Genomic DNA, 25891 nt, shown 5'->3' on the forward strand with positions numbered 1-25891 from the left:
GCATGGCTGGACAGAGGCAGGGTGGGTCCCACTCCTGAACCCCCTGTATTTGCCTCGGAGACATTATTTGTGCTAACCCTTTCATTTTGCGGAGGGAAGAGAGATGCCTGGAGAGGGGACATGCTGTGCAGGGGGTCACGGGGAGGTTCCTGGGGCATAAAACGGGAACTTGGAGCCAAAGGGCCTGGCTTTAAATTTTTGCCGGACCCCCTGCTGTGGCTTGACAGGCAGATGGCTCAACCCATCTGAGCTGAGTTTTTCTTTTGTGAAATGGGAAAATAGAACTCATAAGCATATCACTATGGTTAGAACCCAGGGCTCCAACTCCCACCTCTAGCTATTCAGCGGCACTGCAGTTCTTTGACTTCTTAGTGTGATTTGCAAATTATTAGAATAAGAATGCTCCAAGGACAGGGGCTGCCATGAAGTTGAGTAGCAGAGGCTCTCCCTTCCTCTGCTGGGAGTTGCAGATGTGTGAATGGGGACCCAGGAGACAGGGAGCTGGGAGAGGGAATGGGAGTGGCTGGTGGGAAGAACTGGGGTAGAGAAAATGCTGTGGTCCAGAAGCAAGGGTGGGTAGCTACTGACAACTCACCCTGTGGCTGTGCCAAGCTCCTTTCCCTCCCAGGGCCTCGGTTTCCCCTTCAGCAAAATAGGAGGGTGGCTTGATGATCCCTGAGGTCCTTCCAGCTCTTCTCTCTAGATCTATCCTCACAAGCTCCTCCTCCTCAGCTCAATGCTCAATGCCAGTGTGCAGGCAGATAGATCAGCTGTCCACAGAGCAGGGGCTGAGGGAGAGGAGGGCTCTCGCACGCCGGGAGGGCAGGGGCTGGTACAGGAAGAAGGCTGTGTGCTATTGCAGGGATCTCTGTGACCTGGACTGCGGCTCACTCTTTTCCTTGGCTGGGCCGCCTGGGCAGCAGGGAAAGCCAGATGTGCTGATTTCAGTTGCCCTCCAGCAACACCCATCTCGCGTCCATCAATGACACATGGCATGGGCAGGGACACATGGCAGAGCTAAGATGAATGCAATGAGCTCCTGATTCCTCACAAGGGAAAGTCACATTCTGACACCTGCTCCTCCCTTTGGCCCTGTGCTTCCACAGCCTGCCTGGAGTTGGAGGTGGGGTCGGGGGTTGGGAGGAGACACTTCTTTTCCAGAAGGAAGCAGCCTGGGTTGGAGGTTGGGGATACAGGAGACCAGGGGCAGAAGGAAGGGGAAGGAGGCTAGATAGACAGGAAGTCTGGATCCCAACCCACAAGTCGGGGGAGCTATAAGGGTGGCTGAGGGGCGGGGAGGTGGGATCTGGGCAAGCAGCACAGTGCGAGTAGGAGATGCTGGGAGCAAAAGTGTTTTTTTTTTTTTTTCTTTTTTTGTGAGACTGAGTGTCACTCTGTTGCCCAGGGTGGAGTGCAGTAGCGTGATCTCAGCTCACCTCAAGCTCTGCCTCCTGGGTTCACACCATTCTCCTGCCTCAGCCTCCCTCGTAGCTGGGACTACAGGCGTCTGCCACCGCGCCCGGCTAATTTTTTTGTATTTTTAGTAGAGATGGGGTTTCACCGTGTTAGCCAGGATGGTCTTGATCTCCTGACCTCGTGATCTGCCCGCCTCGGCCTCCCAAAGTGCTGGGATTACAGGCTTGAGCCACCACGCCCGGGCTTTTTTTGGCGGAGTTTTGCTCTTGTTGCCCAGGCTGGAGTACAATGGCGTGATCTCGGCTCACCACAACCTCTGCCTCCCAGGTTCAAGCAATTCTTGTGCCTTAGCCTCCTGAGTAGCTGGGATTACAGGCGTGTGCCACCACATCTGGCTAATTTTGTATTTTTAGTAGAGACAGGGTTTCTCCGTGTTGGTCAGGCTGGTCTCGAACTTCTGACCTCAGGTGATCCGCCCGCCTCAGCCTCCCAAAGTGCTGGGATTACAGGCATGAGCCACTGCACCTGGCCACAAAAGTTCTTATCCCCAGGAGCTGCCGAGACTTTGGCTCCGCTGGAGGAAGTCCCATAAAGATGGGAAGAGTGGCTGCTGCTCTGGGATGGTGTGAAGGCCATCCTGCAGAGGCAGCGGGGTACATTGATGGTGTCCCCATGACTAAATGGATCCCACCTCTTGTCCCTCCCATCATCCTGAGGATGCCTGGGGACTGGTTCTTCAGGTGAATGCGAGGCCAGGTGTGTCCTGGGGTTGTGAAGACTCTACAGATTTCCACTGGGGAGGTCTTCCAGACAGCTTCTTTATGCAGATCTTCTCTAGCTGCATGCCACTGGATGGGAGAAACCTGACTCTGAGCCCCAGGGAAGCCTTGGAGTTTAGAGGGTGATGGCCAAAGGTGGTTTGGGAATATCTCACCCAGGTAAGTGGAGAGGAGCTCAACTACATGGTTTGGGACCACCTTATCCAAGATGTGGGGCTGCCCAGGGAGCGCTGGGCACTTTGCCTTTAGCCATCGTAGAATCTGTCTCAAAGATGACAGAAAGCAATGACCTGTGACTCCTGCTGGGTGATACCAGGAAGGTCCCAAGAAAACAGGCGGCAAAAGGTAAAATAGAGAATTGGGCCAGCACCTGCTGGCAAGGAGGACCTCACCCAAAGTGGAAGGCAGGCCCCGGAGAGTTCCCGGCACAAAGTGGTAGCCCAGTTGCCAAATCTTTCACCAGCAGGGACCTGGGAGAACATCATGGTGGAGGGGAATTTCAGGTCCAGTGCTTCAGGCATTTGAAAGATGTGCATGGAACAGGGCTGCAAGGGCAGCAGAGCTGGCTGGTTATTGTTAAGTCATGTTGGAGAAGGAGAAACTGAGGGCCATCAGCAGTTAGAGCCTCAACCTCAGAGCCGGAGACCCTCTTTGGTTGCTTCCAAAGAGACCCATATCCTGCAGTGGAGGAGTGGACACAGCCGAGGAACAGACCCAGGATGTGAGAGTAGGAATCAGAGGGCTCCAGGGCAGCTCAGCCAAGGCAGGCCTGTTGTGCTTGGTAAGGGCCCTGCTGGGGAAAACCTGGGTCCTTGAAACTGACGGGAGGATGAGTGAGTGGAGACCCTTGAGTGGGTGGCCCACTTTTCTCTAGTTAAAGAGCTAACAGCACTGCATGCTGGAAGATGCTGTGGAGGCCTTTCCCCTGCGAGGCAACAGATACCCCCTCCTCTGTTCCTGGTTGCCGGCTGATGCTAGGGTTAAAGCCCAGCACAACCCAGCTGGGGACATGCTGGATCTGATCAAGAAGGAAGATGACAGGCCTGCAGAGCCAGGAGAGCAACAGCAAGCTAGCATGGACCAGCAGAAGCCTGGGGAGCACCCCTGGGTTGGATTTTGAGGGTTCTTGACCAAGTGAGCCAGAACATAGACTGAATAAACAAGAATTCATTGATTTGGGAGCACTTTCTCAGGACATGGGATTCAACACCCTGCAAGGACCCCAGAGGATTGGGCAAATTTACTGCTGAGGCATGGTGTTTGCACAGTGCACAAGTGCAGAATTGGGATTGACATACTAAACCCACATGAGGTCTCTGGGGGTGAAAGCCAAGTGGGAACTCTGAAACTACCTCACCACCCAAGAGAGTAAATCAAAAAGGATATTGTACTCAGGGTGGGGAAGATGGCAGAGATCATTGTCATCACTAAAGACCTAAAGGATGCAAGGGTGCAGGGCCCTTTCTAATCTTCATTTAATTCATCAGTCTGGCCCCTACAGAAACCAGACAGATCCTAGAGAATTACGGCCAATGCTACGGTCTTAATGTTGGTGTTCCCCCAAATTCATATTCTGAAATCCTAACCTCCGAGGGGATGACATTAGGAAGTGAGGCCTTTGGGAGGTGAATGGGATTAGTGCCCTTATAAAAGAGGCCCAGAGAGCTTCTATGCTCTCCCACCATTTGAGAATGCAAAGTGAAGTCACCATCTATGAACCAGAGAGCATTGCCCTCACTAGTCACTGAACAGCTTGATGCCTTGGACTTCCCAGCCTCCAGAACTGTGAGAAACACATTTCTGTTGTCTATAAGCCACCCAGTTCATGGTATTTTGTTATAGCAGCCTGAATGGGCAAAGACAGCTAGCATAGCCTCAATCAAGTGGTCACCCCAATGGAAGCTGCTGGAATGGTCTTCTAAATGACAGCTGCAGTGCCAATTTGGCGGCAGTACTCCAAAAGGCCTCTATAGGATGCTATGTCCCCACTAGGAAGAGTACATGGGCCTGGGAACCCAGGGATGAAAGCAGGAGTGGATTTAAAAAAAAAAAAAAAAAGTAAAAAGAAAAGGATAGGCCAGGCATGGTGGCTCACGCCTGTAATCCCAGCACTTTGGGAGGCCAAGGTGGGTGGGTCACTTGAGGTCATGAGTTTGAGACCAGCGTGGCCAACACGGTGAAACCCCCCCTCTACTAAAAATACAAAAAAATTAGCCAGGTGTGGTGGCACGTGCCTATAGTCCTAGCTACTCAGGAGGCTGAGGCATGAGAGTCATTTGGACCCGGGAGGCAGAGGCTGTGGTGAGCCATGATTGCACCACTGCACTCCAGCCTGGGCAACAAGAGTGAGACTCCATCTTAAAAACAAAAACAAAAACAGAAACATAAAAACAAAACCAACAACAAAATGAAAAAGATAAAAACAAAGAAAAAAGCAAGAGTGGCTCATGGTTACCATCACACCCAGTGACCCAATGGGGGAATTTTGTGCTTTTATTCCCACAACTCTGAGCTCTGCAGGAGGGAGGGGCCCACAGACTATAAGCTAGGACCGCTGCCTGGGCCCTTGGACTGCATGTGTTTGGGGCCAGCAGGGAAGAAAAGGAGTTGGGTGGTGGCAGGGGTAACTGACCCATCAGCAGGAGGAGGCCAGGCTGCTTCTGTGCAATGGGGCTAGGGAGGAACATGTGCAGAACCCACACTTGGCCTACTTGGGGGCCTCTTCTCTTTTAAAGGAATGGACACTTGCAACAACCCTGGCCTGAGGAAGTTGTGCTTATCAAGGCCTCAGCGTCCTCAGGAATAAAATTTTTGTTCACGCCACCAGGACCTGCTGTGGAGACAGCAGAGCGAGGGGAATTGAGAAGGGATATGGACAGGGGAGGATGGGTACCAGTGTGGCCCTAAGATCTGCTGCAGCAACAGGGGCCACATCCCCAGGAAGGAAGGTGCACTGAATCAAGGAGGAGCTGCTCCCTGCCCGTGGATGGAAGAGCAGATCTCAGCACACGGCAGACCGTGGCAGTGTGGACCTGGATAGCTGCGGAGCATGGCTGGCTGCAGCCCCAGCTGCCGCCCCTCTGGATCCACCCAGCATTTGTGCTGAGACCACAATTCCTCTAGACTGCTCTCAGCCAACAACAAAACAGGCTGGGAATCCAGCGCAGGCCCTTTCCTGTGGGATGCAGGAGTCCTCTAACAGCAACCATGGCCCAAGGATGGCACAGTGCTTGGCTACACCGCACTGCCATCCTGAGACTTTCTGCTCAGCCCTCCTTCTTTCCCCATCCCCTTTCATGGGAGGCGGATCAGCATCGTGCTTTCATGGGAGGTGGATCAGCATCGTGCTCTGGGGCTCTCCCTGCCACCTCCTGCTCCCTCGTGTGTCCTTCGCAGGTGTCTCCCAGTGACTCTTGCATGTCTAATCTCAGCTTGGCATCTGCTCCTTGGGGTACCTGAACTTCATACTCCATCCGTCCAAAGGTCATTGGGTCCAGTTTTCTGCTTCTAGCCTGGGCTGTCCGTGCTCATGAGACCGGGGAGATGGAAGCCCCTCTCCTTAGGACAGGGGATGTCTCCTCCACCCTCCTTGTCAAGACATTGGCTTTGAGTCCTCTGGAAGTCCTTCCTCAGACCTAGTTTAGAGCCTCCCAGCTCTCTAAATGGTTCCTGCCACCTGAGTGGTCCCTAGTCCAGAAACCGTGGCGGACGTTGAGTGGAGTACCATGGCCTTCGTGAGCACCCTTGGGTGTGTGTGCATCATGGACCTGGCCCACACAGAGGGGCCTGGGCCCACCCGGTCTGGGGCCGCTGAGCTTGGCCCCCAGGCTCCCTGCAGCCTTCCCACCTCCCTTGGAGACCCCATGGTGAACAGCGCATGCTCTCTGCCTGGCTCCTTCTCACGACTTTTTGGGAAGGAGAATTGATAACATCAATAATGTTACTTCTATACAAGCTGCACCGCCAACAAATCCGAGTTCTGGGGATAAATCCTTTTCTTGCCCGGTAATTGCTCTGTAAGCCAAAAGGAATTATACTTTTTTTGGCAACCACAACAGAGCCTCCCCAGGACGCCAGAGCTTCCCTTCTGCTGATGACTTCCACGCACCACCCCGCAGGCCGTTCATAAGCCTCTGTCCATCCAGACGCCCTAACCACGGCCCCTGGGCTCAGGACATAGGGTGTAGGTGCTCTCCTGGCCCCCTCAACCCGCCCCTCCTGCCCGTGGCTGGTGGGTGGAGGTGGGCTCACTGTGCTCTTTGTCCCAAGTGGCTCTTAAATGGATACACTCATCAGGGGATTCCACCAACCCAACATAAGCAGAGCCTGGGGAGGGAAGGCGGTGAGGGAGGAGGAAGAGTCAGGGCCATGAGCTAGGGTCTGGGCTTGGATGAGAGAGGAGGGGAGCGAAAGGAGGAGTGTGCAGAGGGACGGGCAAAGGCAGTCGGCACTGTCCTGAAGCTGTTCCTTGTGCCCCCAGGGAGGGCTGGGCATGCCAGGCGTGGGGGCAGTAGTCAGAGAGCAAGACTGAGAAGTCGTCAGTGGGGATTAGGGCCAGCTGCAGCTGTTCCATTCCATCACAGAGATTTTTATGCTGAGCCTGGGCCCATCTACGGGGGATCCCACTGGAGTCTTCCATGATTTTCCAAATTGCTCCCTTCCATCATCTTCCTTCTCCCTCCAGCCCCAGGCCCCCACCGCTCCCTCTTTCTCCTCCCCTTCTTTTACCGTGTCTCGGACAAGTGAGGTTAGTGACTCCTGACTGGAGGCTGAGGGAAAAGGCCCATTTGGAGAACCCTGAATGGGGCATGGCTTTGGTCTGCCTGCTCCCTTACCTCCCTTGCTTTCGGGCCTGGGATGATGTGCTCTCTCTCTCCTGAGGCAGGCGTGAGCTTGTATCTGCAGGTGGGAGATTCTCGCCCTGCTTGGTGCTTACAATGCCCTGGGCCCCCACGCAGGACTCTGAACCCAAGCTCTGGGCTGTGTGTTCACTCTCTGGGCCCCTGGAGCTGAGGGGCCACCAGGCAGCAGAGCTGGGCCCTCCTGCTGACAGTAAGCCCGGGGCTGCAGCAGCCTTGGCATTAGCTGTACCAGGTGACCCTGAGGCTCTCAAGCCCTGCCCAGGCTCCCCTGTGTTCAGGTGAACTGCCCAGCATCCGCTCATCACGCTGGCTGCTGCCTGCTTAGGGCCTGGACTTGAAAGCCAGGGTCCCAGGGTGTGAAGCCTTCCCCAATGTCTCTGGGTGATCTTGGGCAAGCCTTTTGTTATGGTGTGAATGTGTCCCCCCAAATTCATGTGTTGGAAAGTTTATCTTCAATGTAAGGGTGTGGGAGATGGGGCCTAATGAGGTGATTATGTCACGAGGGCACTGCCCTCACGGATGGATTGTCTCTATCAAGGGAGCAGGTTAGTTGTGGAGACAGTGGGCATGTTATGAACGTGAGTCTGGCCCCTTCCTGCTCTCTCACTCTCAGGGCATGCTTTCTTGCCTGCTGGCCTTCCACCATGGGATGATGCAGCAAGAAGGCTCTGGCCAGAGGCAGGTCCCTCGGCCTTGGACTTTCCAGCCTCCAGAACTGTAAGAAATAAATCTCTCTTCTTTATATATTGCCCAGTCTAGGTATTTTGTTACAGCATCACAAAACAGACTAAGACACGTCAAGTTCACTGAGCCTCCGTTTCCTTATCTATAAAATGGGGCAACGAAAGGACTTATCATATAGATGGTTGAACAATCTATGTGATAAGAGCAATGTTTGAAAAGTGACTAGCCAGCAAGTGTTCCACACTGTCATTATGATCCCTTCTGTTGGAACCGGCAGGCCCGTGCTGTGCAGACTGGGATGTGGGGGTGCACCTCAGATGAGAAGGAGAGTGGCACAGGAGCTGCCCAGCTACTGTTTGAGGAATGGATGTTGTGTCCACAGTGAGTTCTAGCTCAGTTGCATGCCTCTAGGTTGGTTGAGGAATAGCAAGTAGCTGGTGGTCCTTTGTGCCCTGGGTAGTATCAGAAGGTGGAGGCTGGGCTGGCTCTCTGGGCTCAGTACCCTGGGAAGGGAATGCTACCTCCCTGGGGGCAGGATTTGGCACCTCCAGATGGGTTCATCTTGGTACTTCCTGCCAAGAGTAAGGATGGCTGTACCACGGAGACAAAGGCCTGGCTCTTCTGCCAGTGCCAGGAGAGTGTGTGTTATCTTTGGGTCCAGGCGGTCTGGCCTGGGTCTCTGGGCTGCACTGCATGGGTAACACCCCTAGCCCCCAAGTCTGCTGAAAGGAGCCAGATATGGGCAAAGGTGGCAGCCATTCAAGTGGACGCTGGCCCTCTGAGTGGCTGGGAGTGGGGCCAGGAGGAGGGGCCGTTGGCAGCACCTGGAACTAAGGTGCAGGGTACAGAGCTGGAGGTGGGGCTTGGGGGAGGGAGGTGTGGGGCTTGGGGGAGGGAGAGGTGGGCACCAGGCTGGGGGGCCAGACTCATTGGAAATGCCAGTCTCCCAGAATGATCTGTCCAGCATCCAGTCACCCTTTGCCCAGGGTGCCTGCAGTGCTTGGGTGGGCCTCCCTGTGCCGCCCTGCCCTCACCTTCTCCACGTCATCTGTCTGGTTTCCCTCTAAGGCAGCTAGGCTGATGGCCAGGGTGGGTGGGGCTGGGCTGGGGGCACTCTCCTCAAGGTTCGGTTGTCCTTACCGAGGGGTGGTAGGAGGGGGAGACCCCCAGATCATAGTAGGGGGGCTGCAGGGACAGCTTCTGCAGCTCCTCCTCTTCTTGCTGCTGCCGCCTCCCTGGGTCCAGGTGGGCAACCTGGAAGAGCAGGCGGTGAGTGCTGCACAGACCTTTCCATACCCTGCTCCAGGTGGGCCTCATGGACTCCCAGTTTGACTGGGACTCCTCAGTTCCCATGCACCCCTATTCTGGCATCCCCCACACTGGTGGCTGTCTTGGAGGGCACAAGTACACCCTGAGCCTTTAGCTTTGATGGCTCTAGCAGGGACCCAGCTAGGGGCCAGGCACCTGAGAGGTGCTCAATGCATTTTTTAAATGAATGAAAGGACTGTGAGGTAGAGGAAGAGGTCCCCTGGGGGCCCTGGGTAGGGAGAGTCCTAGGTTGTCATCTCTTAGGGTGAGGCAGATGGATCCCTCCAGCGTGGACCTGGCCTTGTGGGAACTGGACCAAGGAGGCGTGGTGGCTCTGTCTTCACCTTGGGCTCTCTCCCTGGGGCCATCTCCCATTTTTCTCCCTCCCCGCAGTCCAGGGACCTTGTCCTCTGCTGCCTCAGGCCCACCTGGATATCCTCAGGCACAAGGGAGCTCTGCCTGCTGGGAGAAGGCTCCGGCTTCTGGGAGAGGGGCAGGTCGGTCCTGGAGACAGAATGAGGGTAGGCTCAGCACAGGAGCACACACGGGGGCTCTCCCCATCAGGCCACCAGACAGCTACCAGTCCCTGAGCCCCACTCACAACAGCAGGCCCGGGAGCTCTCAGGGTCACAGGTTAGAGGCTGAGAGTGCCCGTCCACCTTTCCCAGGTGTCTCTGCCCCGGACCCCAGCCCAGCTTGGGATGGGAGCCATGTGAGTCTCAGGTTTCCTAGTTGAAAGGACAGGGGGGATCCAGCAGCAGCCCTGTGGGCTCTCACCCAGGGTGAGCATGAGGCCTCAGGTGCACGGTATGCGGCACCGACAGCCTTAGCCAGCACGAGAAATAACACGTGATGCAAGATTTTAAAGATGAAAATCAGCGTAAAAATCCATGATGAACAAAACATCCACATTGTAAGTAATGACAGGGTCCTTCACAGTGGTGTGCTGGGTGCCCGAGGCAGAAGGAAAAGTCAGTTATTCTAATCCTGTCTTTATTTACAATGTGGACATTTTGTTCATCATGGATTTTTGCTTTCATTTTGATTTTTTAAAAATATCACGTTAAAATATGATTTATCATAGTGGTTGAGGGTTTTGGCTCCCCCCATATACTTTGTGCCTCTCTCTCCTCTCTGGTCCTGGGTCTGCCCTCACCCCTTGTCAACGGCTGGGAGCATGTAAACTCTTGCAAATTATTTAACCTCTCTGTGCCTCAGTTTCCTCACAATAAATCGTGGATTATAATCATGCACCTGCTCCTCTGAGCTGCTGTGAGGATAAAATGCATCTTTATGAAGCCCCTCTGAACTGGGGCGGTGCCTGGCACGCAGCAATCGCCACTCAGGAGGGTCAGCTCTTCCTGCCAAAGGGTTAGTTCTTGGTCCCCCAGGGTGGGGAGGCCCTAGAAAGGCCCTGAGCTTTCACAAGTTTAGGTGCTTTAAGTCTGGGGCTCCCAGGGTGGTGGGGAGCAGACCAGTGGGAGTTTAGTGGGCAGAGTCCTGCCTGGCTCACCCGGCCCCATCTGTCTCCGGTGGGCTCTTCTGCTGCCGGTTGTACAGGAAGAAGACAGTGAGCACCGCACCTAGGATGAGGAACACGGCCACGGTGCCCCCCAGGAACCTGGCTGCACTTCCCAGACCCCTCTGGGGGTGGGGCTTTTCTGGAAACAAAAGACAGGGAGAATTAGGGAGAGAAACTCAAGTGACCCCAGGAGAGTCAGAGATGTGAGAGAGTCAGACCCTGAGGCAGTACTCTGCCCTTGACATTCCACCCCCAGCTCCCCTCCCCATGGTGCTCCAGTTCTAGGAGGGGCTCCCAGTCAGTGTGGGATGGAGCCTCCTCCTCTATTTCCCTATGACCCTGTAACCCCAGACCCTGCTCTGATCCTGGGATCTGGGGCATGGAGGTAGAACGAGGGTGAGGGTATCTCCTGGGCAGGCAGCAGGTGCTGAGATGGGGTCCCCACCCCATCATTTCATTTCTGGCCCTGCAGGGAAGATTCCTGTTGAGGAGTTTAATTTCTTGCCCCTCCCTATGCAATTAAACAAGCAAATGAACTAATTGGTGCTTCGCCCTCCCAGCTCGGGAGAGAGGGTGAGGATCAGGAGGGAAAGGCGGGAGCTGGGAGGGTCGATGAAGAAGGGGCACCTGGGGGTGCCTCCTGGGAAACCAAGCCTCTTCAATACAGATAGGTGAAAAGCCCAGAAGGCTGTGGTCTAAGGTGAGGGGGCTGAGCCCACCTTCTGGACCCACCTGGCCATGGACCCAGAGGATTGCTGGGCTTGTTGAGGTATTTCACAATCTGAGCTGGAGACACCGGTCTGTCCCTGAAGCCCAGGAGGCTGCAGAGACTGACCCTGTGGCCAGGGGCACATGCTGCTTCTCAGCGGTCCAGGCTTGGCTCTGAAGCCACAGCTGGCCCTTCCAGTTCCTCCTTCTGCTGGGCTCTATTTCTCACCTCTGACCTTTACAACCCCAGTGTGGAGTGGGGTGTAGGGACTAAGGATAAAATCACACACTTACGTACTCCTTTCTCTCCTTCCTCTCCACTACCATATTACACATAATTAAACACGGAGAGCACCTGAATAGAGATGCCAAATTGCGGTTTGCAGTAAACATCATGGAGCCAATTTTCCTAAAGTGGAATTGACAAGTCCCTCCCACTCACTCACTCAGTCACTCATTCACTCACTCACTTTCTGTCTCTCTCCCCTTCTCTCTGCTCCACTCCAGTGCCCCGAAGGAGGGGGTATCTTGCTCCCAGTAAATTTGCAACCCCTCTCTGGCCTCTTTGCAAAGGCTCTGGCCCCAGCATCCATCCATCCACAGCTGGTGGCTGTGGCCGCCTTGGGAAGGCAGTTTCCTGTGTTGCCCAGGCTGGTCTCAAACTCCTGAGCTCAAGTGATCCTCCCGCCTCAGCTTCCCAAAGTGCTAGGATTACAAGCATGAACCACCGTGCCTGGCTCCAGAGTGATCGTTCTAAACTACAAATCAGATCAGGCCACCTCCCTACTTAAAATCCTCCAACAGTTTGTGGCCTTTATCAAAGCATCCTAGAGCCGAGGCCTTTCATGACCTGGTTCCTGGAGGAAACGCCATGCTGCCCCCAGCCTGGACCACTTGCAGCTCCCAGACAGGGAGCCCCTGCTTCCTCTCATCCTCAGGTGCTAGTAGGAGCCACTCTGTCTACCAGGTCTCTCTTTCCTCCCCCTTCTTTGCCAGGCCAATCCAGCCTGCAGGTTTAAGCTGGATGTGCTTCCTCTAGAGAGTCCTCCCTGCCTCCTCCACCGGAATGGGGGTCCTCCTCTGGACTTCCCCTGCACTCTCTTTCAGTCTCTTTTCTTTTCTTTTTCTTTTTCTTTTCTTTTTTTTTTTTTTAGACGGAGTCTCACTCTGTCACCCAGGCTGGAGTGCAGTGGCGCGATCTCGGCTCACTGCAAGCTCTGCCTCCCGGGTTCACACCATTCTCCTGCCTCAGCCTCCTGAGTAGCTGGGACTACAGGCACCCGCCACCACGCCCGGCTAATTTTTTTTTTTATTTTTTATTTTTAGTAGAGACGGGGTTTCACCGTGTTAGCCAGGATGATCTCGATCTCCTGACCTCGTGATCTGCCTGCCTCGGCCTCCCAAAGTGCTGGGATTACAGGCGTGAGCCACTGCGCCTGGCCTCTTTCAGTCTCTTTTCTACAGACTGTGATTGCACGTCTGACTTGTCTCCCCAGCCCTGCACAGTGCCTGGCATGCGGAAGTGCTCAGTAAGTGTGGCGAATGAATGAAGGCTTGACTGAATGCGTAGTGGGCAGTTCTGGGAGAGGGTCCACCGGGCCTCTGGAACCTCACCTTCCACTAGGGGGAGCTCTCACCTTGAGTCCAGCCACCTCCACGCTGGATGCTACAAATTCGGTTTCCCTGGACACAACTCAAACCTGTATCTCCTTTTCTTCTCAGCACAGCTGAGGCAGGCTGGCATTTCCAGAGGGCTAGGGTGGGAGGGGGAGCAGTAGGGAAATGAACACATACGCTGTTCGGCTCACAGAGTTCAGGTTTCTCTTCTACCATGGTTGGCCCCACATGGGATCCGAGCAGGAGGGAGAGACAGGTTCAGGACAAAAGGCTGGGATTTCAGCCCCTACTCCCTGCCTCCAGGGAACTTCTCTCAGAGGCTTTCACCCATCACCCCCTCATGGACTCTGCAGCCACTTTGCCAAGAGAGGGAGGCAGCTGTCTCTATAAGGGCCCTTTCATCATCCTTACAGTGCAAACAAAAACACAGCCATCCCTTGGTATCTCTGGGGGATTGGATCCAGGACCCCTGGCGAATACCAAAATCCAAGCACGCTCAAGTCCCTTATATAAAGTGGTGTAGTATTTGCCTATAACCTATACACATCCTCCCATATACTTCAAATCAGCTCTACGGCTGGGTGCGGTGGCTCACGCCTGTAATCCCAGCACTTTGGGAGGACGAGGCAGGTGGATCATGAGGTCAGGAGATCGAGACCATCCTGGCTAACACGGTGAAACCCCGTCTCTACTAAAAATACAAAAAATTAGCCTGGCGTGGTGGCAGGAACCTGTAGTCCCAGCTACTCGGGAGGCTGAGGCAGGAGAATGGCGTGAACCCAGGAGGCGGAGCTTGCAGTGAGCCGAGATAGCCCCACTGCACTCCAGCCCAGGTGACAGAGCAAGACACCGCCTCAAAAAAAAAAAAAAAAAAAAAAAATCAGCTCTAGATTACTCGTAATACCTGGTACAATGTAAATGCTGTGTAAATGGTTGTAATACTGTATTATTTAGGAATAACAACAAGAAAAAGGTGTACGTGTTCAGTACAGACACTACTCTCCATTTTCTTTTTTTCTGGGTATTTTTGATCTGCAGTTGGTTGACTCCATGGATGCAGAACCCATGGATGGATACAGAGGGCTGACTGTATAACAAGTGAGTCTGTGAATGCACTCGTGTGGGCATTAGGAAAACCAAAGGCTAAACAGGGTGGGATGTGGTGGGCAAGGCCTCACACATGCCAGGGCCACAGTGGATAACTCTGATTTTGTTCCCTCCAAATTGCCCTCTCTCCCTGTCCCACCCTCTCAACATCTGAGTGCAACTTCCATTGTTACCGTGGGCCTTGCCTGATCCACCTGGAGGATCCTGCCCTGGTGGAAGAAATACTAGTGGAGAGAAAATGAGACGTGGGGACAAGAAAAGGGAAATCCAAGGAGGAGAAATTGGCCTCAAGTCTCTGGCATGCAAGGCACCGTGCCAGGTGCCTTTGCTGATTTGGGGCATATTTGATCCTCATATTGAGCCTGCAAAATGAGATAATGTTATCCCTGATGAGCAAGATAAAGCTCAGAGAGGTTAAGTAATTCATTCAGGATCGTCCAGATAGTCAGTGGCTGAGGGCACTGGGATCTGTGCCTGTGTGCTGTTCTCCCTGCCTCAGGCTGTGGGGTCTTAGTATTCCTCATCCGTCACTTGGCATGGGCCTGCTATCCCCCCTTTCATCCCTTATCAGACATAGCCCTGCCTACCCCCTCCCTGAATAGGGGGGCCCTGGTTGCTTTGTCTCTGAGCCTCCCCTTGACAGCTGTGAGGAAGGGGCCTGGTGCTGGCCCCAGCCAGAACCCTGGCATTGAGCCCCCAGACACTCTCTGGTTACACCGTGACAAATTGGTTCCCCCGCTCCCAGCTCTGCAGGCTTGAGGGCAGGCCCAGTCACCTGCAGGCAGCCGGGTCTGGCTGTGAGCCAGGAGAGCTGGAATCAGTGTTGGGGGGTGGGGGGGGCCTCCAGGGAGCACTTACTGCCCACCAGGCTCCGGGCTGGACCCTGTCCTTGCGATGGTCCTGGGAGGTTGGCTATGTGCCTCTTGCTGTACTGCAAAAGGGCAGAGCAGTCAAGTCAGCGGTCCAGGTCCCACAGCTAGGGCTGCCACAGCTGGACTTGGGTCCAGTTGACCACTGAAGTCTCTCTTTGTCCTGTTAGTTATCAGGGCCTGGGCTCCTCTCAATGGCTTCCCTGGGAGAGCCCGCACTCAGTCCTGGCTCAGGCCGCAAGAATGGCCTCTGGGGGTCACACCAGTGACACTCCCTGGGCCTCAGTTCTCTCACCTGTCACATGGTGACAGTGCATCTGGTTTTCCTGTCCCTCAGACTGAGATAGTGAAATCCATGGTTAGGAGGTAAACACAGATGGATTCATTCTGGGGGCTGCAGACTGTGTGCTGCCAGGGCTTCTTTGCTCTTCCAGGAACAGCTCTACTGGATTCACTGAGGCCTCGTGGTTGGGGAGCCTGAGGAGCTTTGGGTCACACCCAAGTAGCCAGCAATCTTCACCTGCTTCTTCCGACCACTTCCCTCTTAGCCAGATGTCAGTGTTCCTGCACCCCAGGCTTCCCTCAGGGTGGGAAGTGAGCCCAGACATCCAGCTTCACAGCGTGCTCCCTTGCCCTACCCGTTGTTCCTCCTTCAGTTAGACAAACGTGTGCCTCATACCTCTATGTGCCAGGCATCGTGCCTGGTGTGAGGGGCTTGCCCCCCGGCTGATGGAGGAGTCATACATGTACACAAATAAGTACGCTATTTTGTGATTCATGCTGCAAGAGAGGTCTCTTCCCACAGAGCAGGGGGCCTTCTGAGCAGGGTTTTGATAGCATAGTAGGAGTTCACCGCGAGAAGAACATTGTAGGCAGAGTGAGGAGTGCTACTGGGGCATGTGTGTGGAATGTGGGGTATATGAGGGAAATTGCAAGTATTGGATATGGCTGGGAAATGGGCTGCAAAGGGAGAAAGACAAGGAATCGGGGCTGGGAGGAGGGGGCAGAGCATGCTCAGACGTTTAGATTTCTAATAGGTGATATTAGGTAATAGTAATGCCCTCTCTTCTGCCGCCTCTCCCTGGGGACACAGACACTACCTTTCTCATGAGCTGGACTGACCAGGGCTCTCCTAGAGTCACCTCCTCCAGAGCTCCCCAGGGCAGCCACTTGGCACTTCTGCCCCTGAAGCTGTCCTGGGTTGGTCTGCCCTCTGCTTCTCTCCTCTGATGCAGGCCACGCAGGTGTTTGCGGGGAGCCAGGAGCTCAGAGCAGGCTGGGTGTTTGGACTTGGTGCCCGGAGGTTGAATTGGCTGGAGGAAGGGCTGATTTTACCACCCAGGGCCCATCCAGTGGCTGAGTCTGCCTGGCCATGTCTCCAGCCCACGTGTGCTGGACTGACCTTTCCCCCAGTGACCAGAGAGGCAAGGGCTGGAGGCAAGTCATCCTGGCCAACCCTCCTGTGTTCGGAAGGTCTGGGGCAGACTCCAGCGGTCTCACAGCTGGGAGGGCTCCCAAGTCTTATCTGAATGTCATTATTATGTTGAAACCCAACTGTGAGAACCCAGGACCCCATCCACAGGGACAGGAAGCTTCCGACTTCATAGGCTGGAGCCAGGGGACCTTGCAGGCCGTCAGGACTCCTGGCACACCCTTCATGCTCAGGGACCAACAGTGGCTATCCCTGCACTCCTGTAGCATCAGCATCCAGGCTAAGCTCCTCAGCCTGTCCCCCAAGGCCCCGTCAGGCCCACGTTTTGTCCCACACGTGCCTTGCTGGGTGTTTCCAGCTTTCTCTGTCTCCGTCTCAACATCTCATTTCCATTCCCTCTTCCCAGAACTGCAAGCTGGGCTGGCTGCTGCACCGTCACACGTGGGGATTGTGGGACCCTCCCCTCCCCTTGCTCAGGAGGGGACATACCCCTCTCCTCCTCAGTTTAGCTCATACAGGAGGGGACTCTTTCAAGTGTTTTCCTCTAATCCAGGGTGGCGAGGGAACCCACCTAGAGACTCAAAACCGAAGAAGTCACAGAGTTCTTTCCTTGGCTCAGATTCAGCCAGGCCTCTGTCCTCTCCTCCTCTTAGGCTATAGGGCTAGGAGGCTCAACCCTCTCGTCTACAGCCTGAGGTGGCCTTCAGCGGGCTCTGTGCTGGAGCTGCTGGGAGTCTCTTGCCTCCCGGCCTTTTCCTTGAATTGGGGTCCCGGTCTCTTCCTCTAGCCTGGACTGGGTTGCATTTCAGCCTTGTGTCTGTTCTGGTGGGCCCCTCAGTGCAAAAAGCCTTTTCTCCTTGGCCACACAGAATTTGCTCTGGTTCTGAACTCAAGTGGAGGTCATCTTGAAGTCCCCTTCTTCAGACCTCCTGGATGGAGGCTGGGGGCCCTGGGCTCTGCAGTCCTCCCCTCTTTCCTCCCTTGCTCGACTTCCAGTCCATCTCCCTGGAGCAGACGTAAAATGCTTAGTACAGTGCCTGGCACATAGTCAATATGTAATACATGGTTGCTATTTTTGTTATTAGCTGTTCAATAAATGGAAATGGATGAAGTTGCTGCTGATGGTGACGAGGATGATGTAGGCCCATACCCCCTCTGTGGAATCTCGGCTGCTTCACCTGTGCTGGCTCTCTGGGCCAAGTTAAACCCGTGGTCACATTATCATAGTATCAATTATGGGTTTCATGTGCTTTCACTTAAATTATTTTATTTGATGCCCCCACCCCTTTGCCTCTGTTGACAGATGGTGGAGCTCAGAGAATGTAGGTGAAATGCTCAGGGTCACACAGCTCACTGATGAGGGAGGTGAGGGAGGAACCCAGGCATCCTGGTTCTCAGTGCAGTGCCTGGGGCCATTTTCATGCCTCCCACTGCCTCCATCTCTCAGTTTATCTGCAGAGGAAGATAGCTAAAGGTTGAGCTGGCCACCTTCCTAGCTGTCTAATCTTGGGCAAGTCACTCAAACCCTTTGAGCCTCAACGTTTTCATCTGTGAAATGAAATAAGAGCAGGACTGTTGCGGCCATGAGTGAGGTAATACTGCATGTTAAAGCATGGTGCCTGTGGACAGTCGGTGCCTAGTGAGCATTGGTTCCTGAGGGCAGGGACACGCCTGCTCCTGAGGCAAACCTACCAAGCAGCCAGGGCTCGCATCCCTGCTCTCATCCTGCCTGTTGGCCTCTCTCGTCCCTGCTCTCAGCTTTCCTTAGTCCCTTCACCATCACGATCCATGGGCCACACACCCCCAACTGGTCTAGGCCTGTGCAGGCCTCAGGATGAGGGGCCAGAGCTTGCGCGCGCACGCGCGCATGTGTATGTGTGTGTGTGTTTGTGTGTGTGACCGTGACCCCCTTTGGGAAGGGTTGAGGATTGTCACTTCCCACTTCACCTATGATGTTCCCTCTATCTGGAATGCTCTCTCCAATGTCACCAGCACCCCTGCCCCACCACTCCCTGCCCTCCACACCTTGAGTTGTCATTAAGAGTAAGAAGGAACCTGAGCAAGGCTGACTCTGAACCCCCTCCAAGCTCAGGCCCAGCTGGAGAGAGTTACTGGGATTTCACGCACATTCCTGAGGGGAGAGAGACTATCTCCCTGTCAGGGACCCTGCCGCACAGGGACCTGACCCCCAGTCCTCTTGGAGAGGGTGGCTGATCTGTCACACACCCAGTCTGCCCACCTCCTCTGGGTGCCCTCTGCCCTCTCCTCTGCCAGCTCCTAACTCTTTCCTCCCTATCTGCTTCTCACAAAGACCTTCCTTAATGGGGGGGTGGGGAGTGGGGGGTGGCGGGAAGCACCAAATCTGCAAAAGCACAAAGTGCAGTGGGAAAGTCATGACTGGATTCTCCCCTCGCTAGCAGTGTGACCTTAACTGTGCTGAACCTTAGTTTTCTGTAAAAGGGAGAAAGGGGACTGGGCGCGGTGGCTCGCGCCTGTAATCCCAGCACTTTGAGAGGCCGAGGTGGGTGGATCACCTGAGGTCAGGAGTCCGAGACCAGCCTGGCCAACATGGAGAAACCCAATCTCTACTAAAAATACAAAAAATTAGCCAGGTGTGGTGGTGGGCGCCTGTAATCCCAGCTACTCAGGAGGCTGAGACAAGAGAATCACTTGAACCTGGGAGGCGGAGGCTGCAGTGAGCTGAGATTGTGCCACTGCCTTCCAGCCTGGGTGACAGAGTGAGACACCGTCTCAAAAAAAAAAAGGGGGAGGAAGGGTAGAAATAAGTGAGGTAAGCACGTGAGAACCTGGCACTGAGCGGCACCCAGAAATAATAGGGATAGGGTCAGGGTGGGGTGATGGTGGTAGTATGATGGTACTGGTGCAGTGGTGGTGGCAGTGATGATGGTGGTGGTGGTGGTGATGGTGGTGGTGGTGGCAGTGATGATGGTGGTGGTGGTGGTGGTGGTGATGGTGATAGTGGTGGTGATAGTGGTGGTGATGTGGTGGTGGTGATGTGGTGGTGGTGGTGGTGGTGGTGATGGTGATAGTGGTGGTGATGTGGTGGTGGTGGTGATGATGGTGATGATGGTGATGGTGGTGGTGGTGATGGTGGTGGTGATGGTGGTGGTGGTGATGGTGATGATGGTGGTGATGGTGATGCTGGTGGTGGTGGTGATGGTGGTGGTGGTGATGATGGTGGTGGTGGTGGTGATGGTGGTGGTGGTGATGATGGTGGTGGTGATGGTGATGGTGGTGGTGGTGGTGGTGGTGGTGATGGTGGTGGTGATGATGATGGTGGTGATGGTGGTGGTGATGGTGATGATGATGGTGGTGGTGATGGTGATGGTGGTGGTGGTGATGGTGGTGGTGGTGATGCTGGTGGTGGTGGTGGTGGTGATGGTGGTGGTGGTGGTGATGGTGATGCTGGTGGTGGTGATGGTGATGGTGGTGATGGTGATGATGATGGTGATGATGGTGGTGATGGTGGTGATGTGGTGGTGATGGTGGTGGTGATGGTGGTGGTGATGGTGATGGTGGTGGTGGTGATGGTGGTGGTGGTGATGCTGGTGGTGGTGGTGGTGATGGTGGTGGTGGTGATGGTGGTGGTGATGATGGTGATGATGATGGTGGTGTGATGGTGGTGGTGGTGGTGGCGGTGCTGGGCCAGCTGCATGAAGATGAGCACCAGACTCTTCCAGCACCAGCAGGATCCTTCATCACCCACCATGGCTGAGACCTACTGGAGCCACTGTCCAGCACCCAGCAGGACAGCTGGGCAGAGCAAAGGACCTGAGACTGTTTCTGCAGAAACCAAACATCACTGGTTTGGGGTCATTGTCCCCCAAAGAGCTCTAAAAACAGCCATGTTCCAGGGTCCCAGCCAATGAAACCCCTGGGGCAGAGTCCAGGAAGCTGCCTGTTTAGGGAGGGCCGTGGGAGTGTCTGGGGTCTTTGTCAGGTCTCTCCAGCCACCTTCCCTCCCTCAGTTGCTGGCCACTGCACAGGGACTCCCCACACCCAGGAGGCTTCCATTTTCTCCGAGGGTAGGAATTCCAGTGGGTCTAGGTGGCCCTGAGGGAGCCTCCTCTCATCTAGGCTGGCAGGGCTCCGACACTCCTGGCCTCCCTTCCTGGGGCTTGGGTCTGAGGCTGGGGCAGGAGGGCATGGGTGGCAACAGCACTAGAGTAGCCAAGTGGGACTCCTGCCTCACTGGCACTGTGTGCAGAGTCAGAAAGATGTGAGTTCAAGGCCCACGGAGACAATCCCTGGGCATCTGGGAGGTGGGCCACAGTGCTGGATTCAAAAGCAGGCTCCAGGCTGGGCACGGTGGCTCATGCCTGTAATCCTAGCACTTTGGGAGACCACAGCAGGTGGATCACTTGAGGTCAGGAGTTTGAGACCAGCCTGGCCAACATGGTAAAGTCCCATCTCCACTAAAGATACAAAAATTAGCCGGGCATCGTGGCGTGTGCCTGTAATCCCAGCTGCTTGGGAGGCTGAGACAGGAGAATCCTTGAACCCGGGAGGCAGAGGTTGTGGTGAGCCGAGATTGTGCCACTGCACTCCAGCCTGGGTGACAAGAACGAAACTCTGCCTCAAAAAAACAAAAACAAAAACAAAAGCAGGCTCCACCCACAAGGCATGGTCTGGAGCTGAGTGGAGAGGAAGAGGGAACCTGTATTTGGGCTGGTGAGAGGAGGGAATAGCAGCCTAACTTCCCCTCTCCCCACCCCAACATACATACTTCCCTAGGTCTTAGAAACAGCCTGTCCCCTGACCCCTCTGCTCCCTGTTTTGGGGGCTCATCACTCTCTCTCAGTCTTGGGTGCTCAAGGAGACCCTCACCCACCCACTTGCCCCACCAAGACAGGATCTCCCTGGATGGTTTGAGGGGTGGCCTGTGGAGGGGCCACACATCCAGCTCTTTCAGGCTCTTCCCTTGCTCCCCATCTCAACAGGATTTGGCTCTTGGGGATCCTCAACAATCCCACCCCCGCCTCCACAGGCCACCCTGCCCCTGCCAGCTTGAGCTTCTTGCTATGACTACGACAGTCACTGCCAATGGGAACAAGGTGTTCTTCCACCTTATTTCACCTGGGACAAGATGAGCATTTTTTTTTAAGAGGAATGTTGCCAGGCACAGTGGCTCATGCCTGTAATCCCAACACTTTGGGAGGCAGAGGTGGGTGGATCATGAGGTCAAGAGATTGAGACTATCCTGGCCAACATGGTGAAACCCCATCTCGACTAAACATACAAAAAATTATCTGGGCATGGTGGCGTGCGCCTGTAGTCCCAGCTACTCAGGACGCTGAGGCGGGAGAATTGCTTGAACCCGGGAGGCAGAGGTTGTAGTGAGCCAAGATTGTGCCACCGCACTCCAGCCTGGTGACAGAGTAAGACTCCATCTCAAAAAAAAAAAAAAAAGGCTGGGTGCAGTGGCTCACGCCTGTAATCCTAGCATTTTGGGAGGCCGAGGCGGGTGGATTGCATGAGCTCAGGAGTTCGAAACAAGCCTAGGCAACACGGTGAAACCCCGTCTCTACTAAAAATACAAAAAAATTAGCCAGGCATGGCAGTGTGGGCCTGTAGTCCCAGCTACCTGGGAGGCTGAGACAGAAGAATTGCTTGAACCCGGGAGGCAGAGGTTGCAGTGAGCCAAGATCGCGCCACTGCACTCCAGCCTGGGTGACAGGGCGAGACTCTGTCTCCAAAAAAAAAAAAAAAAAAAAGAGGACTCTTACCAGGAAAATAAGAAAAACAGAAAATATAAAAACACAGGAATGGCAGAGTTTCTGGAGCACCTATTTCTTCTCCTGATATAATTGATCATCCAGCCACAGACTCACTAGAAATCTGTTAAGGTCAGCCCCGCTGGCAGAGTTGGGCTACTCAGGAAGAAATGAAGTTCTGGCCACTGAGGGTTTCATGTGCGTCCGTGTGAAGAGACCACCAAACAGGCTTTGTGTGAGCAACAAGGCTGTTTATTTCACCTGGGTGCAGGCGGGCTGAGTCTGAAAAGAGAGTCAGCGAAGGGAGATAGGGGTGGGGCCATTTTATAAGATTTGGATAGGTAAAGGAAAATTACAGTCAAAGGGGGTTGTTCTCTGGCGGGCAAGAGTGGGGGTCACAAGGTACTCAGTGGGCGAGCTTTTGAGCCAGGATGAGCCAGGAGGAGGAATTTCACAAGACAATGTCATCAGTTAAGGCAGGAACCGGCCATCTGGATGTGTATGTGCGGGTCAAAGGGGTCACAGGCTTAGCTTGGGCTCAGAGGCCTGACGGAGGGTATTCTAGCTGGGCCTTGGGGTCCCTTTGGTGGGAAATTACCTTGAAAGGTCATTGCATAATGATAATCCTTTACGCTGGCACAGAAGTTCATGGTTTATGAAGACTTTTCACCTGCATTCTCATGTATTTGCTAAATCCTAGAAAATACGCTGAACATGGGTGGATAGTACCATTTTACAGATGAGAAAACTGAGGCACAAGAGCAAAGTGACTTTTCCAAACTCACATAAGAGGAGTGTAAGCTTGCTGGGCTTTTCACTTGGATTCTGAGCCATGCTGGGGCAGTGCTGCTCCAACTTCAGGGCACCCATATTTCTTTTCTTACTCAGTCTGGCATGGAGAGCCCACCCCCACCAACTCGCCTCTTGATCATCTGTTTACCCTCTTCTTCCAGGTACGTCCACCTTTGCAGGGCACTTAGAAGGCAGGAAGAGGTGATTCTGGAGTTAATGGGCCATCAGCAGGGGGAGTGGAAGCGTCATCCTCCCATGATCACATTAGCAAGACAGACCCCGACACCCAGAAGGGAATGGGTGGAGGAGGGGACCTGAAAAGCTTAGAATTCCCAAAGCAAAGAGTCAGAAGCTGAGGGGCTTCCTGTCTTCCTGGAGTGATGGAGGTTGACGGTTGAGCTGTCTGTCCATCTGAGCAGGAGGCCCTCTGTCCTCCCAGGACCCCACGCTGTGGCCTCAGGTCCTTGTGGAAAATCCCCCAAATCGAGTATATATTGAGATAACCTCAGCATGGTCTGAAGTAATTAAAATGAGAGGGGATTTAGATATGTAAATGCTTCTGTTAAAGTTGAACCCCGTGGAGTTTCTCCTGGCCTGGCCAAGGTGGACGGCACAATCCACCCTCCTCAGGCGGAGTTCTGGTTCGAAGAGTGTGTGTGTTTTTTGAGGGGGTCGGGGAGAGGATGAGCTCCAATACGCTAGGGTGACTGAAGCCTCAAGGCATCTGGGGAACTTCAAGACTGGAACATATTTATGGATGTGGTGGGGAGTGGGGCAGCTTAGTTCTGGCAATTTCCATGAGCAGCACCATGGGAAGCTTCAAATCAGGGCAAAACAACCTCAAGAAGAGAAATGGGGACAGCTGGCCTCCAGGTCCTTCTTGGGGAAAAGCTGGATCTGACTGGGATTGGGGGTGGCTGTGGGCTGGGTGAGGCGGTGTGGACACGGTAGTTCCTGTGCACAGGCAGCGGGCATCGCATTTCGCTTGCCCCTCACTGCAGCCCTGGGAGTCTCAGGCATTGTCATCTCCATCTTACACTACTTTCCCCAGATCACTGACAGACAGACTTGATGATTGAACCCAGGCCGGCATGACTCCAAGACTAGGCCCACTGACCAGCGTTTGTGTGTGTCTAGGCTGTGCTTTGAGATCCCAGAGCACTACCTCAAGCTAGACTGTGGATGCTCAATGCATTTAGTAAGATATAATCCAAGGGAAAACTGTGAGCCACGGTGGCGCTTTGTTTCTTTCTAAAGGGCAGCTGGGGACAGTGTAAAGAGCATTTGGCTTGGAGTCAGAAGACCTGGGTCCAAGCTCTGAGTCTACCGCTCACCCCGCCGTGTCCCCTTGGGCAAGGCACTGAACCTCCCTGGGCCTTGGGTGAATCATCAGCTAAATAGGCTTGGGCAGACCTGCCCCTTGCTCACCTCCCCTGGGTGATGAGGATCACGGCGCCAAGGTCCCCTTCCTGCAGGTCAAGGGGACTGGTCTATTCTAGTTACTACTGGCGACATTTACATGGAGGTTTTCATGCGCGTCCGTGTGAAGAGACCACCAAACAGGCTTTGTGTGAGCAACAAGGCTGTTTATTTCACCTGGGTGCAGGCGGGCTGAGTCCGAAAAGACAGTCAGCGAAGGGAGATAGGGGTGGGGCCATTTTATAAGATTTGGGTAGGTGAAGGAAAATTACAGTCAAAGGGGGGTTGTTCTCTGGCGGGCAGGAGCGGGGGTCACAAGGTGCTCAGTAGGGGAGCGTTTGAGCCAGGATGAGCCAGCAGAAGGAATTTCATAAGATAAAGTCATCAGTTAAGGCAAGAACAAGCCATTTTCATTTCTTTTGTGATGGAATGTCATCAGTTAAGGCAAGAACAAGCCATTTTCATTTCTTTTGTGGTGGAATGTCATCAGTTAAGGCAGGAACCGGCCATCTGGATGTGTATGTGCAGGTCACAGGGGATATGATGGCTTAGCTTGGGCTCAGAGGCCTGACAGAAGTCTGTGCTCCTTCCCAGTGCTGTGTGTTCTACTTCTCCAGATCACTTCTGTTCTACAAAATCATCTTCCATAGCATCTTTTCCAGGAAGTTTTTCCTCATGAGCCCGGCCTGCCTCTGATGATGCCATTTGATACCAAACACGGTTCCCACGAGCTCAGGTTTCACCCTACCTGGGGCATTTGCTGATTCATGGGTGTACAAAAACTTGTATGGGGCCTGGGATCCCCTGTGGAGTGAGGCTGGTGCAGTCTCCTTCCTTCTTCCCTGATGCCAGGGCCTATATGGCTCTGCCCTTCACAGTTTCTATGGCAGCAGGCAGAGGGTAGGGTTGCAGAGTGGTTAGAGACACAGCTTCTGGGGCCAGACTGCCTAGGTTTAAAGCCCAGCTCCTCAGTGGCTAACTGTGGGACTTTGGGAAGCTCTCTTCATGTCTTCATGTCCCTGTGTTGGGAATGATAGTAATAGTAATAATACCTACCTCCAGGGATGGAGGTGAGGATTCAGTGTTATAAAGTAGGTTGAACAGTGCCTGGCACTTAGGGAGTGATATTGTTAGTCTTAGCTGTTTTTAAAATATCTTGAGTCACTTTGTGATTTCCAAACATCATATAAATGTAAAGAATTCTTACTGTTGTTAGGCTCCTGGGACTCAATTTCCCCATTTGAGAGTTGGGGAGAATGATCTTTGAGGTTCCATCAGGTTCCAACGGTCTGTAATTCTTGGATAGGTAGTTAGACCTCTTGCTTGGGGTTTGCATGAGTTGAACTACAGGGACAAAAGAATAGGGCGTGGAATAGGACACCCATGAGCCCAGGCTTTGAAAGGGAGAATTTGACCTCTGGGAGGTGACAGCAGAAAACAAGAGGAGGCAGAGGGTTTCAGAGGGAGAGCCTTCCCAATCAGGGAACTTTGGGTACTGTCCTTATCCCAGAGCCTGCAGGAAGGCCAGCACCAGCCAGCTGGGGGCTCCAATTCCCATTGGGGCTTGGGTGTGTCTTCAGAAAGAATATCATGTGAGAGACCTACGGTTTTCATTGATCAAGCCCCCAGATCTTTCTAGGG

General features: G+C 54.0%; 1 protein-coding gene across 1 annotated transcript in view; it reads right to left on the reverse strand.

Annotated features, from left to right (window-relative positions):
• Positions 1-8860: 8860 nt before the first annotated feature.
• The window catches only part of NECTIN1 (nectin cell adhesion molecule 1), a 94502-nt gene continuing 77471 nt past the window's right edge, over positions 8861-25891 (reverse strand). Inside the window, exons 6-8 of the mRNA XM_054438541.2 lie at positions 10563-10710; positions 9478-9553; positions 8861-8995 (exon numbers count right to left, since the gene is read on the reverse strand). Of these exons, the coding sequence (XP_054294516.2) occupies positions 8861-8995; positions 9478-9553; positions 10563-10710 (359 nt within the window). The remainder of the gene's footprint in view (positions 8996-9477; positions 9554-10562; positions 10711-25891) is intronic.

Source organism: Pongo pygmaeus, chromosome 9 (assembly GCF_028885625.2).
Source record: "Pongo pygmaeus isolate AG05252 chromosome 9, NHGRI_mPonPyg2-v2.0_pri, whole genome shotgun sequence".
Lineage (NCBI taxonomy): Eukaryota > Metazoa > Chordata > Mammalia > Primates > Hominidae > Pongo > Pongo pygmaeus.